Below are 15,701 nucleotides of genomic sequence, written 5' to 3' on the forward strand. Positions count from 1 at the left end.
GGTTGGGAATGAGGTATCCGTCCCACTCATATTGTTCAGTTACTGTGTCTTTTATCTCCCCTTCCTATCTGTAGGAAAGGATCATCCTGCCTGGCATGTTACCCCCATTTTTACATGTATGTAAGTTTGTTTTTTGCCTGTCTCTCTGGGATCCTGCTAGCCAGGACCCCAGTGCTCAGTTTGTGGCCTGAATGTGTGTACCTGTATAGTGACTAACTGAGGCTCTGCTAACCAGAACCTCAGTGCTTATGCTATCTCTGCCTTTAAAATTGTCACTATAGGCTAGTGACCCTTTTTACCAATTCTAATTAGCATACTGGAACACTCTTATAATTCCCTAGTATATGGTGCCTAGGTACCCAGGGTACTGGGGTTCCAGGAGATCCCTATGGGCTGCAGCATTTCTTTTGCAACCCATAGGGAGCTCAGACAAATCTTACACAGGACTGCCACTGCAGCCTGAGTGAAATAACGCACACGTTATTTCACATCCATTTTCACTGCACTTAAGTAACTTATAAGTCACCTATATGTCTAGCCTTCACTTGCTGAAGGTTAGGTGCAAAGTTACTAAGTGTGAGGGCACCCTTACACTAGCAGAGGTGCCCCCACATAGTTTAGGGCAATTTCCCCGGACTTTGTGAGTGCGAGGACACCATTACACGCGTGCACTACATATAGGTCACTACATAGATGTAGCTTCACAATGGTAACTCCGAATATGGCCATGTAACATGTCTAGGATCATGGAATTGCCCGCCCCCCCCCATGCTAAATCTGGTATTGGGGTGCCAACCCCATGCTTCCCCGGGGCTCTACTATGGACCCCGGCTACTGCCAAACCAGCTCTTTGGGGTTTTCTCTGCAGCTACTGCTGCTGCCACACCACAGACAGGGTTCTGCCCTCCTGGGGTCTGTGGAGCCCAGTCCCAGGAAGGCAGAACAAAGAATTTCCTCTGAGAGAGGGTGTTACACCCTCTCCCTTTGGAAATAGGTGTTAAAGGCTGGGGAGGAGTAGCCTCTTCCAGCCTCTGGAAATGCTTTGAAGGGCACAGATGGTGCCCTCCTTGCATAAGCCAGTCTACACCGGTTCAGGGAACCCCCAGTCCCTGCTCTGGCACGAAACTGGACAAAGGAAAGGGGAGTGACCACTCCCCTGTCCATCACCAGAGCTCCCCCAGTGTGTCCCAGACCTCTGCCATCTTGGATCCAGAGGTGTCAGGGCACTCTGGAGGCCTCTGAGTAGCCAGTGCCAGCAGGTGACCTCAGAGACCCCTCCTGATAGGTGCTTACCTGACTAGGTGGCCAATCCTCCTCTGAGGGCTATTTAGGGTCTCTCCAGTGGGCTTTTCCTCAGATAACGACTTGCAAGAATTCACCAGAGTTCCTCTGCACCTCTCTCTTTGACTTCTGCCAAGGATCGAACGCTGACTGCTCCAGGATGCCTGCAAAACTGCAACAAAGTAGCAAGAAGACTACCAGCGACATTGTAGCACCTAATCTTGCCAGCTTTCTAGACTTTCCTGGTGGTGCATGTTTTGGGGGCTGCCTGCATTCATTCTGCACTAGAAGCCACGAAGGAATCTCCCGTGGGACGGCTGAATCTTCCCCCTGCTTCAGCAGGCACCAAACTGCAGCGTCACCGGTACTCTGGGACCCCTCTCATCCTGACTAGCGTGGCCCCTGGAACACAGGTGGTGGACCCAAGTGACCCAGACTGTCCAGTGGTCCAACTGTCCAAATTTGAAGAGGTAAGTCCTTGCCTCCCCTCTCCAGACAGTAATCCTGTGCACCGCGTGAACTGCAGCTGCTAGGGCTCCTATTCACATTTCCACGGAATCCTTTGTGCACAGCCAAGCCCAGGTCCCCCAGCACGCTGTCCTGCATTGCTCAACTCCCTGAGTTGACCTCTGGCTTCGTGGGGCCCTCTTTTGCAGTGTTGCGACGACCGCCGGGTTCAGACTTCTTGAATCCTTGTTCAAGTGCTTCTGTGGGTGCTACCTTCTTGTGCGTGGGCTCTCTACATTGCTGAGGGCCACCTCTGTCTCCTCTCCCAAGTGGCAACATCCTGGTCCTTCCGTGACTCATGCAGCTAGCAAGGCTTGTTTGCGGTCTTTTGCCAAAAAAACAACTCTGAATCCTCCAGCACTCCGTGGGACATCTTCTGCACGAAGGAGACGTTCCTAGCACCTTTTGTTGTTGCAGAATCTTCAGCTTCTTCCATCCGGAGGCAGACATTTTGCACCTTCATCAGGGGTTTAGTGGGCTCGTGGTCCCCCTGGACACTTTCACAACTCTTGAACTTGGTGGTCCCCTTTCATTGCAAGTCCTCAGGTCCAGGAATCCGTCTTCGGTGCGTTGCAGTCTGTTGTGGTCTTGGCAAAATTCTCTATCACGAGTTTAGTGTATTTCTGGGGAAATAGTAGTACTTTACTCCTACTTTCCAGGGCCTTGGGGTGGGGTATTTTGGTCACCCTTAGCGTTTTCTTACAGTCCCAGTGACCCTCTACACACTACACTAGTCTAGGGGTCCATTTGTGGTTCACATTCCACTTTCATAGTGTATGGTTTGTGTTGTCCCTAGGCCTATTGCATCCTATTGTATTCTACAGTGTTTGCACTTTTTTTTTTTTTTTTTTAACTGTTTACTTACCCGATTTTGGTTTGTGTGTATATTTTGTGTATTTTACTTACCTCCTAAGGAAGTATATCCTCCGAGATATTTTTGGCACATTGTCACCAAAATAAAGTACCTTTATTTTTACTAACCCGGAGTATGGTGTTTCTTATGATATAGTACTTATATAAGTGGTATAGTAGGAGCTTTGCAGGTCTCCTAGTTCAGCCTAAGCTGCTCTGCTATAGCTACCTCTATCAGCCTAAGCTGCTAGAACACTACTAATAAGGGATAACTGGACCTGGCACAAGGTGCACGTACCATCAGGTACCCACTATAAGCCAGGCCAGCATCCTACACTATCTTTCCCCGATATTATGTCCTCTTCCACTGGTTGTGATATGATGGTTGTCACTCCTTGTGGCAAATGGTGTTGTAAGTAATGGAGTAGGATTTGGTAAATGCACTGGGGTTTGAAATAGGCGTACTGGTTGTAGCACCTGACTTATAGTTGTGCCAGGAGTTGACCGTGGGAATCTACGGTAATAGTCCTATAACATATTCTAAGTTTGTTACTAGGGAAAAATGCATTGGAATATATTGTTCCTGATATTCTTGATGGAATGGTTCCGCCAGTAGTGTAGTACCCCTGATATTCTTCAACGTCATCAATTCCATAATCCTGGCATTTCACCCATAGTTGAGACAGGCTACTAGCCACACCAAACGAACTGTCATCACCTGACTCCTCATCCAACAGGTGTAGATTGTGGGTATGGCAGTACTCTACTTGGGGAAGTATGCTCTGGTAAAATGTTAAATTCTGCTGACTTTCCTTTACTAGATATTGATAGCGGAGGAAAAGTTTTTTCAGCCTGACTGGATGTTCCCATACCTTCTTTAATTACATCCGCTGATTGATATGTCTTAAAATTCTTGTTCTGTAGACGGCAAGTCTGCGGTTGTTTGTGATGACGATGGTATTGTCTTTAGTTGTATGTCTGCAATTCTCGATGAGCTCATTGATGGAAACGTCATCACTGTCGATAGGGTTCGCGAAGGTGGTGCCGAAGAACTCTTCATTGATGGTACCTTCGTAAACGGTGATTTCTCGGTCTATGGTATTTTCTCCAGCTTCATCAACGGTGTCGTCTATGGCAGAGTCGTCAACGATGATGCCATATATAAGGTTTTTGGAGGCAAGTCCTGCCTTGCTGTCGATGTCTTTAATAACGACGGGAAGAAAGCGGTTGTCGATGGAGCCTCCATCAATAGACGCTTGAAAATCTTTGTAGTGACAATAGTCATCGAAAGCGGTGACTGTTATAATCAATGGGGATCTTGCTGTTGTGAATGTTGATGTCACCGTCATAGTTGTAGCCGTTGACCGTATTGTCAATGGCATTTTTTCCTGATGTGACAGATTTTTGTGTCTTCATCGTCGACAGTACAGACTGGGAAGACTGTTTCAGTACTGTTTCTTTCAGGGAAGGAGTAAAAGGCTCAGATCTAACTTTAGAGATATGTCTTTGGCAGTCAAAGGAGGGACCTCATGCCTCCTTTCCTGGTCAGTGTCAACATGTTTAAATATATATATTTTTTTTTACTGACCTTTGACAGTGGCTCCGAGGAAAGTTGTTTTTCCACTTTTTTCCTTTTCTTTGAAGTTGTGGTCTGAGAGGAAATTTCACTTCCGTCCTCTGATAAAGGATATTCCTTTGTTTTCAACTTCTGGAGCCACAATAAGAGCCTACCTTCCCTGTCCTTTAATTTCTTTTGTGAAAAAGGTGCAACAAAATGTACATTCCTTTACCTTATGCTCTGTATAAAGGAAATAATGCACTTTTTAAATGTATCTTTTAAGTGGAGCCTCTTCTTTCCACAGGACTCACAATCACTGAACTTTTTTTTTTTTTTTTAAATATGTCTGGGATATCTTATCCAGCCAGAATTATGCAGAAAAAAAAAAATGTTTCTTCAGAACAAATTTCTCAGGAAAATTCTGTGAGGTAAACAGGTGCTTTAAGCACAGCTCAATGAGACTCCCTTCAAACGATGTGCGGTAGAAAATCTGAGGGCTTCAGCCTCTGTTAGGAGTGTTCTAGAGGGTGCTCTCGTCCTATTGGTTATAAGTGAAGTTTGGTTCTTTAAAAAAAAAAAAAAAAAGTTGTTGAAAGGCTATCAAGGTAACTTACTCCTTTTGAAACCTATGGCCTGGTATATACTGCTTTATTAAGGTACCGTGGGACTCCCACTTCGATGACAAGAGTATTCAAGCATGTGAGTAGGAAAGATCCAATAATGGAGAAGTAACTAAGCTTTCTGCAGGTCCAAGTAGTGGCCAGTATCTGTTTAATGAGGTAGGAGCAAACTGTCTGATGTCTTAGTCATTCTCATCACGTGAAGCATTTTGATGGCACTGAACAGAATCAGATCCTGATCTAAACAGGGCCTCCAACCTACCATAGTACTTGCATCGGCTAACAGGCTAGAGCTCATCCAGCAGCTTGGTAAACTCACAATAAAACATAAACCTGGTGTGGGTAGACCTTGGCTCAGAATCAGATATGGGATGGTCATTGCTGATGCTGTAGCCGAAAGAACTGAAAAGGCATCTAGTGTAGAGTGAGAAATATGGGGTGGTGCAAGTAAAAGATCAGAGCGAGTTCCAACAAGTCTGTTAGCGCCACGGCGGGACCCGATGGTGTTAGCCTGAGTAAGACCCCTGTGGCTCTGTGGGACACAAAACATGGGCCGTTCTGCAGACAGCAGTCATCTTCCTAAAAAGCAGCAGCAGCATGGCCTCCCGGAAGGATGCTATCTGCAGTGATGTTGGCGACAGACAAGGGAACTATGGTTGTGCTGGCACCACTTTGAGACTGATTCGGAGTTTTACAATGGAAGCAGTGCCAGGCCATTTGAGTACCAAGTGAGCAGCTTCTTCCTGGAGCACAAATGGCGAGGCAGTGATTAGGCCCTTTTGAACATCCTGTGTTTGTGGCCACTTAGTCTTCGATTGACCAGAAGACCGCAGCTTGGGAAGGACAGGTGCATAGGATTTGATGGTCAGAAGTCAGAACTGATCTTAGTGCAACCCCAGTCACATCTGAAACGCAGATGTCCCATTTTCACATGGGCTGGAAGAGGCGGTAGAAAATAAAACTGCATCAAAATATTGTAATTTCTCTTGACCCCGAAGCACAGAGATCTTAGAAACCTTTTCAGGCACAGGTTGAATTTCGTTTTGAACCTGAGGTGGAAGACAAAAGGCCAATGGGGAAAGGGTAGTGATGTAGAATCATGTACACCATTGTGCAAACAAATAACAAAACAAAAAAAAAATGTCACAAGAATATCTTAACGTGCTGGCTGAGCCACTATGAAAAGATAGCTGCATTAACTTTAATAGGGGTAGAAACAAAACGGGGAGGGCAAGTAGATATACACAGGTGAGATTGTTACTTTCCCTTTATAACCAATAGGACAGCAGTGGAATAATTGCTATACAAACAGTTTATGCTTGCCCTTCGAATCCCAAATGCTCCAATTGAAGGCAACAATTTTTCAATACAGATCTTATTTTACAATACAGATTTCTTTATTATAGTGCATTTTCAGACAAATTACAATGTTTTTAAAAAACAAATCCAGATTTAGGTCCAATCGTGCATCAATCATCACAGTCAATTTATACTTTAAAGCTTCATCTTTACTTAAACATGAAGTTGTGAACACTCCGCTTTGCAATAAGTAAATAAGTACATTTTGATATTGGGAGCTACGTTTCCCTCCCCGAACAATAGGTACAAGTCTGATACAGATTTTTTGACAATTTTAAAATGAGAAAGAATGAATTTGGGGGATAATACAATGTTCTGCACATTCAGATGACTGTACGGTAAATAGTCTGCGTATCTCCTCACTGGAGCTGGTGCGTGCAAATTCAGACAGACCACCAGTTATTTAAATATAAGAACGGGTCCTGTAAATTTCAGAAGTGTTTCCACGGCAATTCAGAAGCCTCCATTTTAAACTAGCAGTTGTAGCAAAACCATGAGCACAGGAAGAGTTGATGCTGTTTCAGTCTTGAGGAAGGTACAACCGACAAGATCAATGGATGCATCACCCAGAAATTGGAAACTGAAAAATGTACAAAAGGCTTCGATGGAACTCCATTAGAAATGCTGCACATACTTTGGATAAAGGAGTCGATACAACAATTTTCATTAATTTAATATACAGTTTTTAATCTGATTAAAAGGGTCCAATATGAATGTAGATACTTGCCTGATGCTGCCAAGTGATGGCAGGAAGGATAATGGGAAGGCTTCCAAAGAGAAACCAGTTTCTAACACAGCATCCTTTTCCAGCATTTCAGAACTACAATCGTAACAGGTTACGTGGAGCCAGAATAAACTTGCTCGTAACCAGACAGGAAAGTACAGTACAATACTACTAAATTTTGACTAAACAAAAAAAGTAACACGTTTTTTTTTCTAGCTGTAGAAAGGAAGCATCTCTTTAAAAGTGGTTGGATCAAAAAACAAACAATGAAGGGGTTACTGCTGTACGCTAAAACACTTTCACTGCTATCAAACGCTAAGGAATAAACACTTATGTCTACAGTAAACAAAACAATTTCCAAAAGTATACCTTTCACAATAGTTTTATTTTTTTTACGTTTTCTGCGCAAATCCTAGCATTCTTCACCCCTCCTCTTAAAATTCCACAGACACCAACTCCCATGAGGTTATGCAACAGACAAGTAGGCCTTCTGGGATAGAAATAAACTTAAATCGTTAGTAAATTACATTAAGATATCACTGTACATATTCCTTCCAAGTAGTGAACACCCACTGAATTGTAGGATATTCTGTACAAAAGAGGAGTGGGAGCAGGTATCTCAGAAGCCTCTCTTCTCAGCTCGGGGCAATTGAAAGCAAAAAGCACATTAAGAGTTAAAACGGTCAACTACGCTGATACGTGCACGTGCCAGTTTCTGCTGAAATGCAGAAGCTCATTCAGAAAAAGTAGCAGCGCTGATATTACAAACTGACAGGATTCGATAAGATTCCGAGACAAAACCTATGTTTTGCAGTAAGTATGTATCGCATTAGGCATTCAAGAGACTGTTGTTTGCATTCAACAATTTAAAAAAAACAGTGTCGAGGGGGTAGGAATCGGTGATCTTAGCATTTCGGTATAATGCAGACTATTACTGGTGTGGCCTAAAGTAAGCCTTAAGGGTTTTAGATTCCTTTCTTCAAGTCAACTGGTTTTGTACAGATAAGTTGCAGAATAAAAACCAGAAAGGCAAGCCTTCAACGTAGGTATTTCAGTGGCAAGTGGACTCAGGAACAGAGGATTAGATATTTATCTACTCACAGGTGAAAGTTCCTTTAACCATTCAAGTACAAAGAAGTCCCTAAAGAGCCCCATTCGAGTGGAAAGGCTATGACAGCGTATTATTATAGAAATGGAGGGTAGTGTTAATACTGCTGCGACAGCATATATAAGGCACTGTGTGAGATTGCTGCTCCCACTCCCAAACACAAACACACACGCTCTCACGCGGGCGGACAGACAGCAGACGCAGACTGTTTCTGCCGAGATGATTGGGGGGATGGAATGGATCACTTCTGGTTTTTCAGCTGATTGGAAAGCCAGTCCAATCCCTCGTAAAGGCCATCTCCACTTGTCGCACATGTGGCTTGGATGTACCAGTTTCTATGACGGAGGGAGTGCAGGCCCAGCTTGTCTGTAATTTCTGCAGCGTTCATTGCATTGGGAAGGTCCTAAACAAAGAAATTCAAGCTAAGTAACTTGAAGAGAAACATTATGCAATTATGTCCATAATTTTGAGAATACCCTTCGTAAGTGGACCCTTCAAAGACTAAGATAAGAAACAAAAACGGTCCATAGTATAGTGAACAATGTCTGCTCATGGTTTGACAGTCACCGGATATGGCTAACCACCAAAACAAACACATCATACAAATCTCACGTAGCACTTATTTCACTGGGCAATCAGCTGATTTATTTACAGTCCGCATTCAATGCAAATTAATTGTAATCTCAGAAAAATTGCTTCATCGCAAACCGATATTCTTGGTTGTAATGCATATGCTGGACACACCAAAATGATTGATAATATTTATATCGGTGTTTTAGATTAGCAACAATCGTAGTTAAGAACAATCCATTCATAGAATGTGTGAATAAAGTGAATCAAAAAAGTGCAGACAGCGTAGTGCTCACACCGAAGTACACCAAGACAAACATGTACGACAAACAATACATTCTTTCTGCCCAAACGGTAGTCACATAGGATTTAATAATGGGGTGCCCGTATGTCCGAGCTACTCCAATCCCCCCAAAAAGTTCATTAACTTGGGAAATTCTGTCGACGTTTCGACCCCTTATTTACTCATGTGTTCCCCTCAGGACACAGACTGTAGCTGGTTGCCCTGTGAAATAAGTAACACGTGACATTTGTATATGTGCTTGTAACTTCCCCATTGCGTGGGCGTACTGGGTGGTCCTTCTTTGAAATACAGTAACCACCACAACAGCCAGATAATCTGCTGGCCAGTCCCTAAAGAATTAATTGTAATAGAGGACAATTGGCAAATATGAAGTGTCCTGTCCCTTTGCGTGAAATGCTTCTAATTGTAAACACAATCCCCCGTATCGCTATCTTGCCTAATTTGTGACTTAAATTTCCACAACCTTGCTCTGCAACCATGAATATGCATACAATAATCCTTTAGCAGTGTTCTACTTTATTTTAAAAATGTAGTATCAAATGGCAAGAAAGATCACTGGTGGCTAGAAATTGCTAAAGCCCTGCACAGATGACTGTCAATAACCCCGGGACCAAGGGGGAGGGGGGGGGGGGAAATAAAAAAAAAAACACACACACACACACTTTGGCCAATGTCACAAAAACATGCATTATAGACGCCAATAAACAAACATTACATATTTTATAGGACTAACTGGCAGCTGTTAGATGGACTCCGAAATGACTGGTGGTCTCGATCAAAAGTACATGGCTATTTTACAGTAAGGAATAATTATGTTTTGCACCTTACAGTACAATTTTACGAAGAACATAACTTGAGAAGGAAGGGCATTTTGTGACCTTTTTTCAATAAATGTGTGCATATACACACGCCAACATACAATACATTTAATCAAACTTTTGATTCACTTTGTGCAACACCTACTACACACATGTGGAACGCCACCAAGCTTAGATCATACCTTGATACAAGCACAGTCATCCACGCAACAGACGCCAATCAATGAAGAGATCAGTTTATTTTTCTGACAGCGCAGTACATCACACAAGCACAAGCTCTTCTTAATGTCCAAAAATGTATTAAAAATGGGGGTAGGCGGTCACATAATTGTAGATATATTTACCTGTTTGTTTGCAAAGACTAGCAACACCGCGTCTCGGAGTTCATCTTCAGCTAGCATTCTTGTTAGCTCCTCCCTTGCTTCGTTTACCCTCTCTCTGTCATTGCTGTCAACGACAAAAATCAGGCCTGAAGAAAAACAGACAAAAAAAACAGGTGAGCATTCTTCATTTACCAAAGTCTGCAATTTCCTTATGTACAAATACATGAAGAACCATGTTTTCTTTGCTTTTGTTCTTAAAACTTTTCTCCAAACTCAAGCTCTTTTTCGTCTTAATTACTCATTTTTCTTCTGTTGGTCTTGTAAATACCTCACATCACTTAATAATTCTCAGAACTGTCAGTGAGTCTCCTCCCTGTTCCCCAACAAGTTCAGTTAACCGTCTAGCTTAGCTCCTCATATACTGGCTCCCTCTACCTTTTCAATGCTTTTTCAGCTGAACCCTGCAGTATAGGAATGCAGGGTACCATATATACACTTTATTTGGTAAGGAAATGGAAAAACGACGATCAAGTACTTCAATAAATAGTATTACGCTGCTCTAGAAGATAAAGGATTAAAACAGTCTATTAAAAAAAAACTTCTGACATATGCAAATTGTGTAGGTTATTTACAGCAGGAGACACATCCTGGAGCACATTTGCAAGCAGCAGGGCAGTCAAAGGGGCAGACAGGGCTACAGCAACAAACTGCTACTTAGGCTTAAAGGCTCTGCAAAGATATCAAACAGTTTAGTGGCTCCAGCCAGAACGAACGAGAACACACACACACACACACACACACACACACACACGCGCACACGCACACGCACACGCACACGCAGCAACGCAGTCTACCAGATCACCGAGGACAGCTTTAGGTCACCAACACAAAGGTGACGCAAGCAGGAGACTAGTTAACTCCTGGGAAAGGCATGACAGAAGCACAATGAAGGCCCTTTCACGTCCAATCTTTCATGACTTTTAGTAGAAGATCTCTGGTAGCGATATTAGAGCTGTGGGGATGTTTGGGATGTAGTGTGTTGCCAGCCATAGCAGCAGCAGGTCACAGAAACGGGGGGCAGCAGACAATATGGTCTAACTATCGGAAATTCCAGACCTACTGTAGATATCTATATTTCTGCAACAAGGGTCAGACTGGAACAGAAAATAGGCACCAAAATAAAAGTGGCCCCCATTAGCGAATCAAATAGCTAAAATCAGGGCAGTTTTGAACTTGTAAAGGAAAGCAGTATAGATGTTTTTCAAGGTCTGGGACACTGCATGCATTTATGCTGGCTGCATGTAATGTTTGATGTAATATAAGAAATAAACAGTAAAACCTTGACCAGCAGACCATACAAAAAGAACCACAGACAGACATAAAAACAGCCCACATACTAACCTGTCAGAAGAGCCATTTGAGCACTGCCTGATTGCCCCTACACAGCAGTCCGCCCCTGGGTCTTTGAGGCGATGCTAAAACAATTTCTACTTCATGAAATATGCTTCACATATATTATTTGATTAGACAGAAGGAAAAAGATAGTAGATATGAACTAATAAATGCTTGACTAGAAAGATATAGGTTCCATCATCACCTTGCGTATTCTGGAAATAGTGACGCCATAGAGGCCGGATCTTGTCTTGGCCACCAACGTCCCACACTGTAAAACTTATGTTCTTGTACTCTACAGTCTCCACATTGAAACCTGAAAAAGTAGAGTGACAATTAAGACTCAAAACATACTAAATCAGTCACAAAAATGGCAAATTAAATAACAGTAAAAGCAAAACGTGCCTTAGGTAGATGAGTTTAGTGGTATACAAATTCATTCTTGAGCATAATGGCACGCAAGAGGTCTTGGATATAGAGAGAAGATACAGTGACAGTACTGGTCTATCCTTACACTTCAGGGTGGCAGGCTTGCTAGAGTCTTACAGTGCTACAGGGAACCTGCCAAGAAACGGCACAAGAGAAAGTAAGAAAACAGTAGCACCTAAGCTCCTAATACATGATCCACTTTCTTTAGCAGTTACTGGAAAAGTTAGGTTGTGTTGGAGCGGAATCTGCATACAGCTTTAACAAAGTAAATCTTGAGTGTGCAGACATGCATCTTTTTCTGCATTTTGGCACCATTATACTTGCATCCCCCTACTTACCTTACCAATCATGCATAAAAAATATAGAGTGAAAAGTTTACTTAAACTTAACTTGCACGTTGAAAAGTACAATACGACCACAAGCAATACAAGCTTCCCTTACACAGCAGGTCCAATGTAAGCAGCACCACAGCAAGATTATGCATAGCTCATTTGAGCTATGCATAATCTTGCTGTGGTGCTGCCTACATTGGGCCTACATATCTACGGTAAGGACCAACTTATCTTTGATAATGCACTTTCTGGTGGATACTGTAGGAAGTTGGCTCTGTATGCACTATTTCAAAGTAAGGAATAGTATGCACAGAGTCCAAGGGTTCCCTTAGAGGTAAGATAGTGGCAAAAGAACGAGTTACTTACCTTCGGTAACTACTTTTCTGGTGGATACATTAGCTACCTGTGGATTCCTCACCTCATGAATACTCCCATGGCGCCAGCATTCGACGGAAATCTTCTTACTAGTCTCTGCACGTCGACGAGGACGTCACTGTCGCCCACGCGACGCCGTCTGACGTCATACAGGCAATAAGAGGTCCTCGACGACGTGCGGACGTCAGTACCAATCATTTTTTACGTGCATGAGAACAACCAGGCAATGCAATGAAAGAGCAAGGCAACATCCATTATATTGTAAAAATACACCACATTGTATGAATAACTGTAAATCTTTTTATGTATATATATATATATATATATATATATATATATATATATATATATATATATAAATAAAACTCTCTCTTTTAAAATATATATACACACACCAAGTATATACATATATATATATAAATATATTATATATACATCTATTGCACCCTCAAAGACCAAGAGGAGCGCACTCAAGGATTACTTGGTAAGACCAGAAAGGCAACGGGGAGGCGGGTGGGACCGTGAGGAATCCACAGGTAGCTAATGTATCCACCAGAAAAGTCGTTACCGAAGGTAAGTAACTCGTTCTTCTGATGGATACAACTACCTGTGGATTCCTCACCTCATGAATAGAGTCCCAAAGTAGTACCACGCCCGGCGGTGGGTGCCTAAATGGTCAAACCAAGAAATCCTGCAGCACTGACCGTGCAAAATGGCCGTCCCTTCTAACCTCAGAATCCAAACAGTAATGTTTTGCAAAAGTGTGAAGGGACGACCAAGTTGCGGCCTTGCAGATGTCGACCACAGGAACACCTCTGGCCAAGGCCGGAGTGGCCGACTTAGCTCTGGTGGAATGAGCTCTAATGCCCTCAGGAGGATCCTTCTTTGCCAAAGAGTAACAGATTTTAATGCAAAGAACAACCCACCTGGATAGTGTTCTCTTGTGGACTGCCTTTCCTCTCCTCTTGCCCACGTATCCAATAAACAGCTGATCCTCCAGCCTGAAATCCTTTGTTCTATCGATAAAGAAGCTCAACGCTCTCTTTGGGTCTAGACGGTGCAGTCTTTCTTCCTCTTTGGAAGGATGAGGCGGAGGATAGAACGTGGACAAAGTAATTGCCTGAGCCAAATGGAAGGGTGAAACAACCTTCGGGAGGAAAGCAGCCTTGGTCCTCAACACCACCTTATCCCCATGAAAAGTTGTATAAGGGGGTTTTACTGATAAGGCCTGCAACTCACTCACTCTCCTTGCTGATGTTATAGCTATCAGGAAGACTGCATTCTTGCCCCTTGAGGTATTTGGTTTTAAAAACATAGGTTCAAAAGGGGACCCCATAAGGAAAGTCAGGACTAAGGACAAATCCCATTGCGGCATAAAGAATGGCTTTGGAGGATATTGATTTAGAAGACCTTTCAAGAATCTGATAACAATAGGGGAATTAAATAATGATGGTTGGTCTGGAAGACATAAGAAGGTTGACAAGGCCGATAAATAACCTTTAATGGTAGCCACTGCACAACCTTTCTGCGCCAGAGATAGAGCAAAAGACAAAACGTCCGATAGATGAGCATGCAAAGGATCAATCTGCCTCTCTCCACACCACGCAACAAATTTAGACCACCTATTAGCGTAGATAGATTTAGTGGAGTGTCGCCTGGCCGCTAATATAACATCCACTACCTCAGGCGGGAGAGAGAAGGAACTCAGGTTGCCCCGTTCAATCTCCAGGCATGTAGGTGCAGACTCTGGAGGTTGGGGTGTAGAACCTGCCCCTGCGACTGCGAGAGGAGGTCTGCCCTGAAAGGGAGACGGAGCGGCGGGCACATTGAGAGTTGGAGAAGGTCGGAGTACCACACCCTCCTTGGCCAATCCGGAGCTATTAAGATTACTAGAGCCCGGTCTTGGCGAATCTTCCTCAATACTCGAGGAATCAAGGGTATGGGAGGAAACGCGTAAAGCAACTGGCCGCACCAGGTCATTTGAAACGCGTCCAACGCTTCCTGCATCGGATACTGAAGGCTGCAGAACAACGGACAATGCGCGTTCTCTCGAGTGGCGAACAGATCTACCCGAGGAAACCCCCACCTCTGGAAGATTAAACGGACTTGATCTGGATGGAGACGCCACTCGTGGTCTGCCGAGAAGTGGCGACTGAGACTGTCCGCACGCACGTTCAAAACTCCGGCCAGATGGTTTGCTATCAAGCAAATCCGATGGTCCTTTGCCCAGGACCATAGTCGAAGAGCTTCTCTGCAGAGAAGGTACGACCCCACTCCTCCCTGCTTGTTTATGTACCACATCGTGGTAGTATTGTCCGTTAGGACCTGTACCGACTGACCACGAAGGGAAGGGAGGAAGGCCTTGAGAGCCAGACGTACAGCCCGTAATTCTAACAGATTGATGTGAAAAATCTGTTCCTCTGGAGACCAAAGACCTTTGATCTCCAGATCCCCCAGATGAGCTCCCCACCCTAGAGTGGAAGCATCCGTTATGACTGTGGCCACTGGTGGCGACTGCTGGAACGGCTTTCCTTGCGAAAGATTGTTGCTTACAATCCACCACTTCAAATCCACAGCAGCATCTCTGGAGATCTTGACAGTACCCTCTAGATCCCCTCTGTGTTGAGACCACTGCCTTCGGAGGCACCACTGAAGAGCCCTCATGTGCCAGCGAGCATGCGTGACCAACAGAATGCAGGAGGCAAAAAGACCGAGCAGACGAAGGACCTTGAGGACTGGAACTACCGCTCCATTTCGAAACATTGGCACCAAATCCTGAATATCTTGAATCCGCTGAGGCGGAGGAAAGGCCCGACCCAATGTTGTATCCAGTACTGCCCCTATGAACAGGAGGCGCTGAGAGGGCTCTAGGTGAGATTTGGGCTCGTTCACCGAAAAACCCAGGTCGAACAACAACTGGGTTGTTGACTGCAGATGACGCAACACAAGCTCCGGGGACTTGGCTTTGATCAACCAGTCGTCCAAGTAAGGGAATACTGCTATCCCCTTCCTTCTGAGCTCTGCCGCAACCACCGACATCACCTTCGTGAAGACTCGAGGTGCTGAAGTAAGACCAAACGGAAGGACCGCAAACTGATAGTGTTGCGATCCCACCACAAACCGGAGATACTTCCTGTGTGACTTGAGTA

General features: G+C 44.0%; 1 protein-coding gene across 1 annotated transcript in view; it reads right to left on the reverse strand.

The window, feature by feature from the left end:
* Nucleotides 1–6,193: 6,193 nt before the first annotated feature.
* Nucleotides 6,194–15,701, reverse strand: part of LOC138299586 (ADP-ribosylation factor 1-like) — a 112,249-nt gene continuing 102,741 nt past the window's right edge. Inside the window, exons 3-5 of the mRNA XM_069237975.1 lie at nt 11,622–11,732; nt 10,046–10,170; nt 6,194–8,412 (exon numbers count right to left, since the gene is read on the reverse strand). Coding sequence (XP_069094076.1) covers nt 8,251–8,412; nt 10,046–10,170; nt 11,622–11,732 — 398 coding nt within the window. The 3' untranslated portion in view covers nt 6,194–8,250. The remainder of the gene's footprint in view (nt 8,413–10,045; nt 10,171–11,621; nt 11,733–15,701) is intronic.

The sequence above is a fragment of the Pleurodeles waltl genome, chromosome 6 (assembly GCF_031143425.1).
Source record: "Pleurodeles waltl isolate 20211129_DDA chromosome 6, aPleWal1.hap1.20221129, whole genome shotgun sequence".
Lineage (NCBI taxonomy): Eukaryota > Metazoa > Chordata > Amphibia > Caudata > Salamandridae > Pleurodeles > Pleurodeles waltl.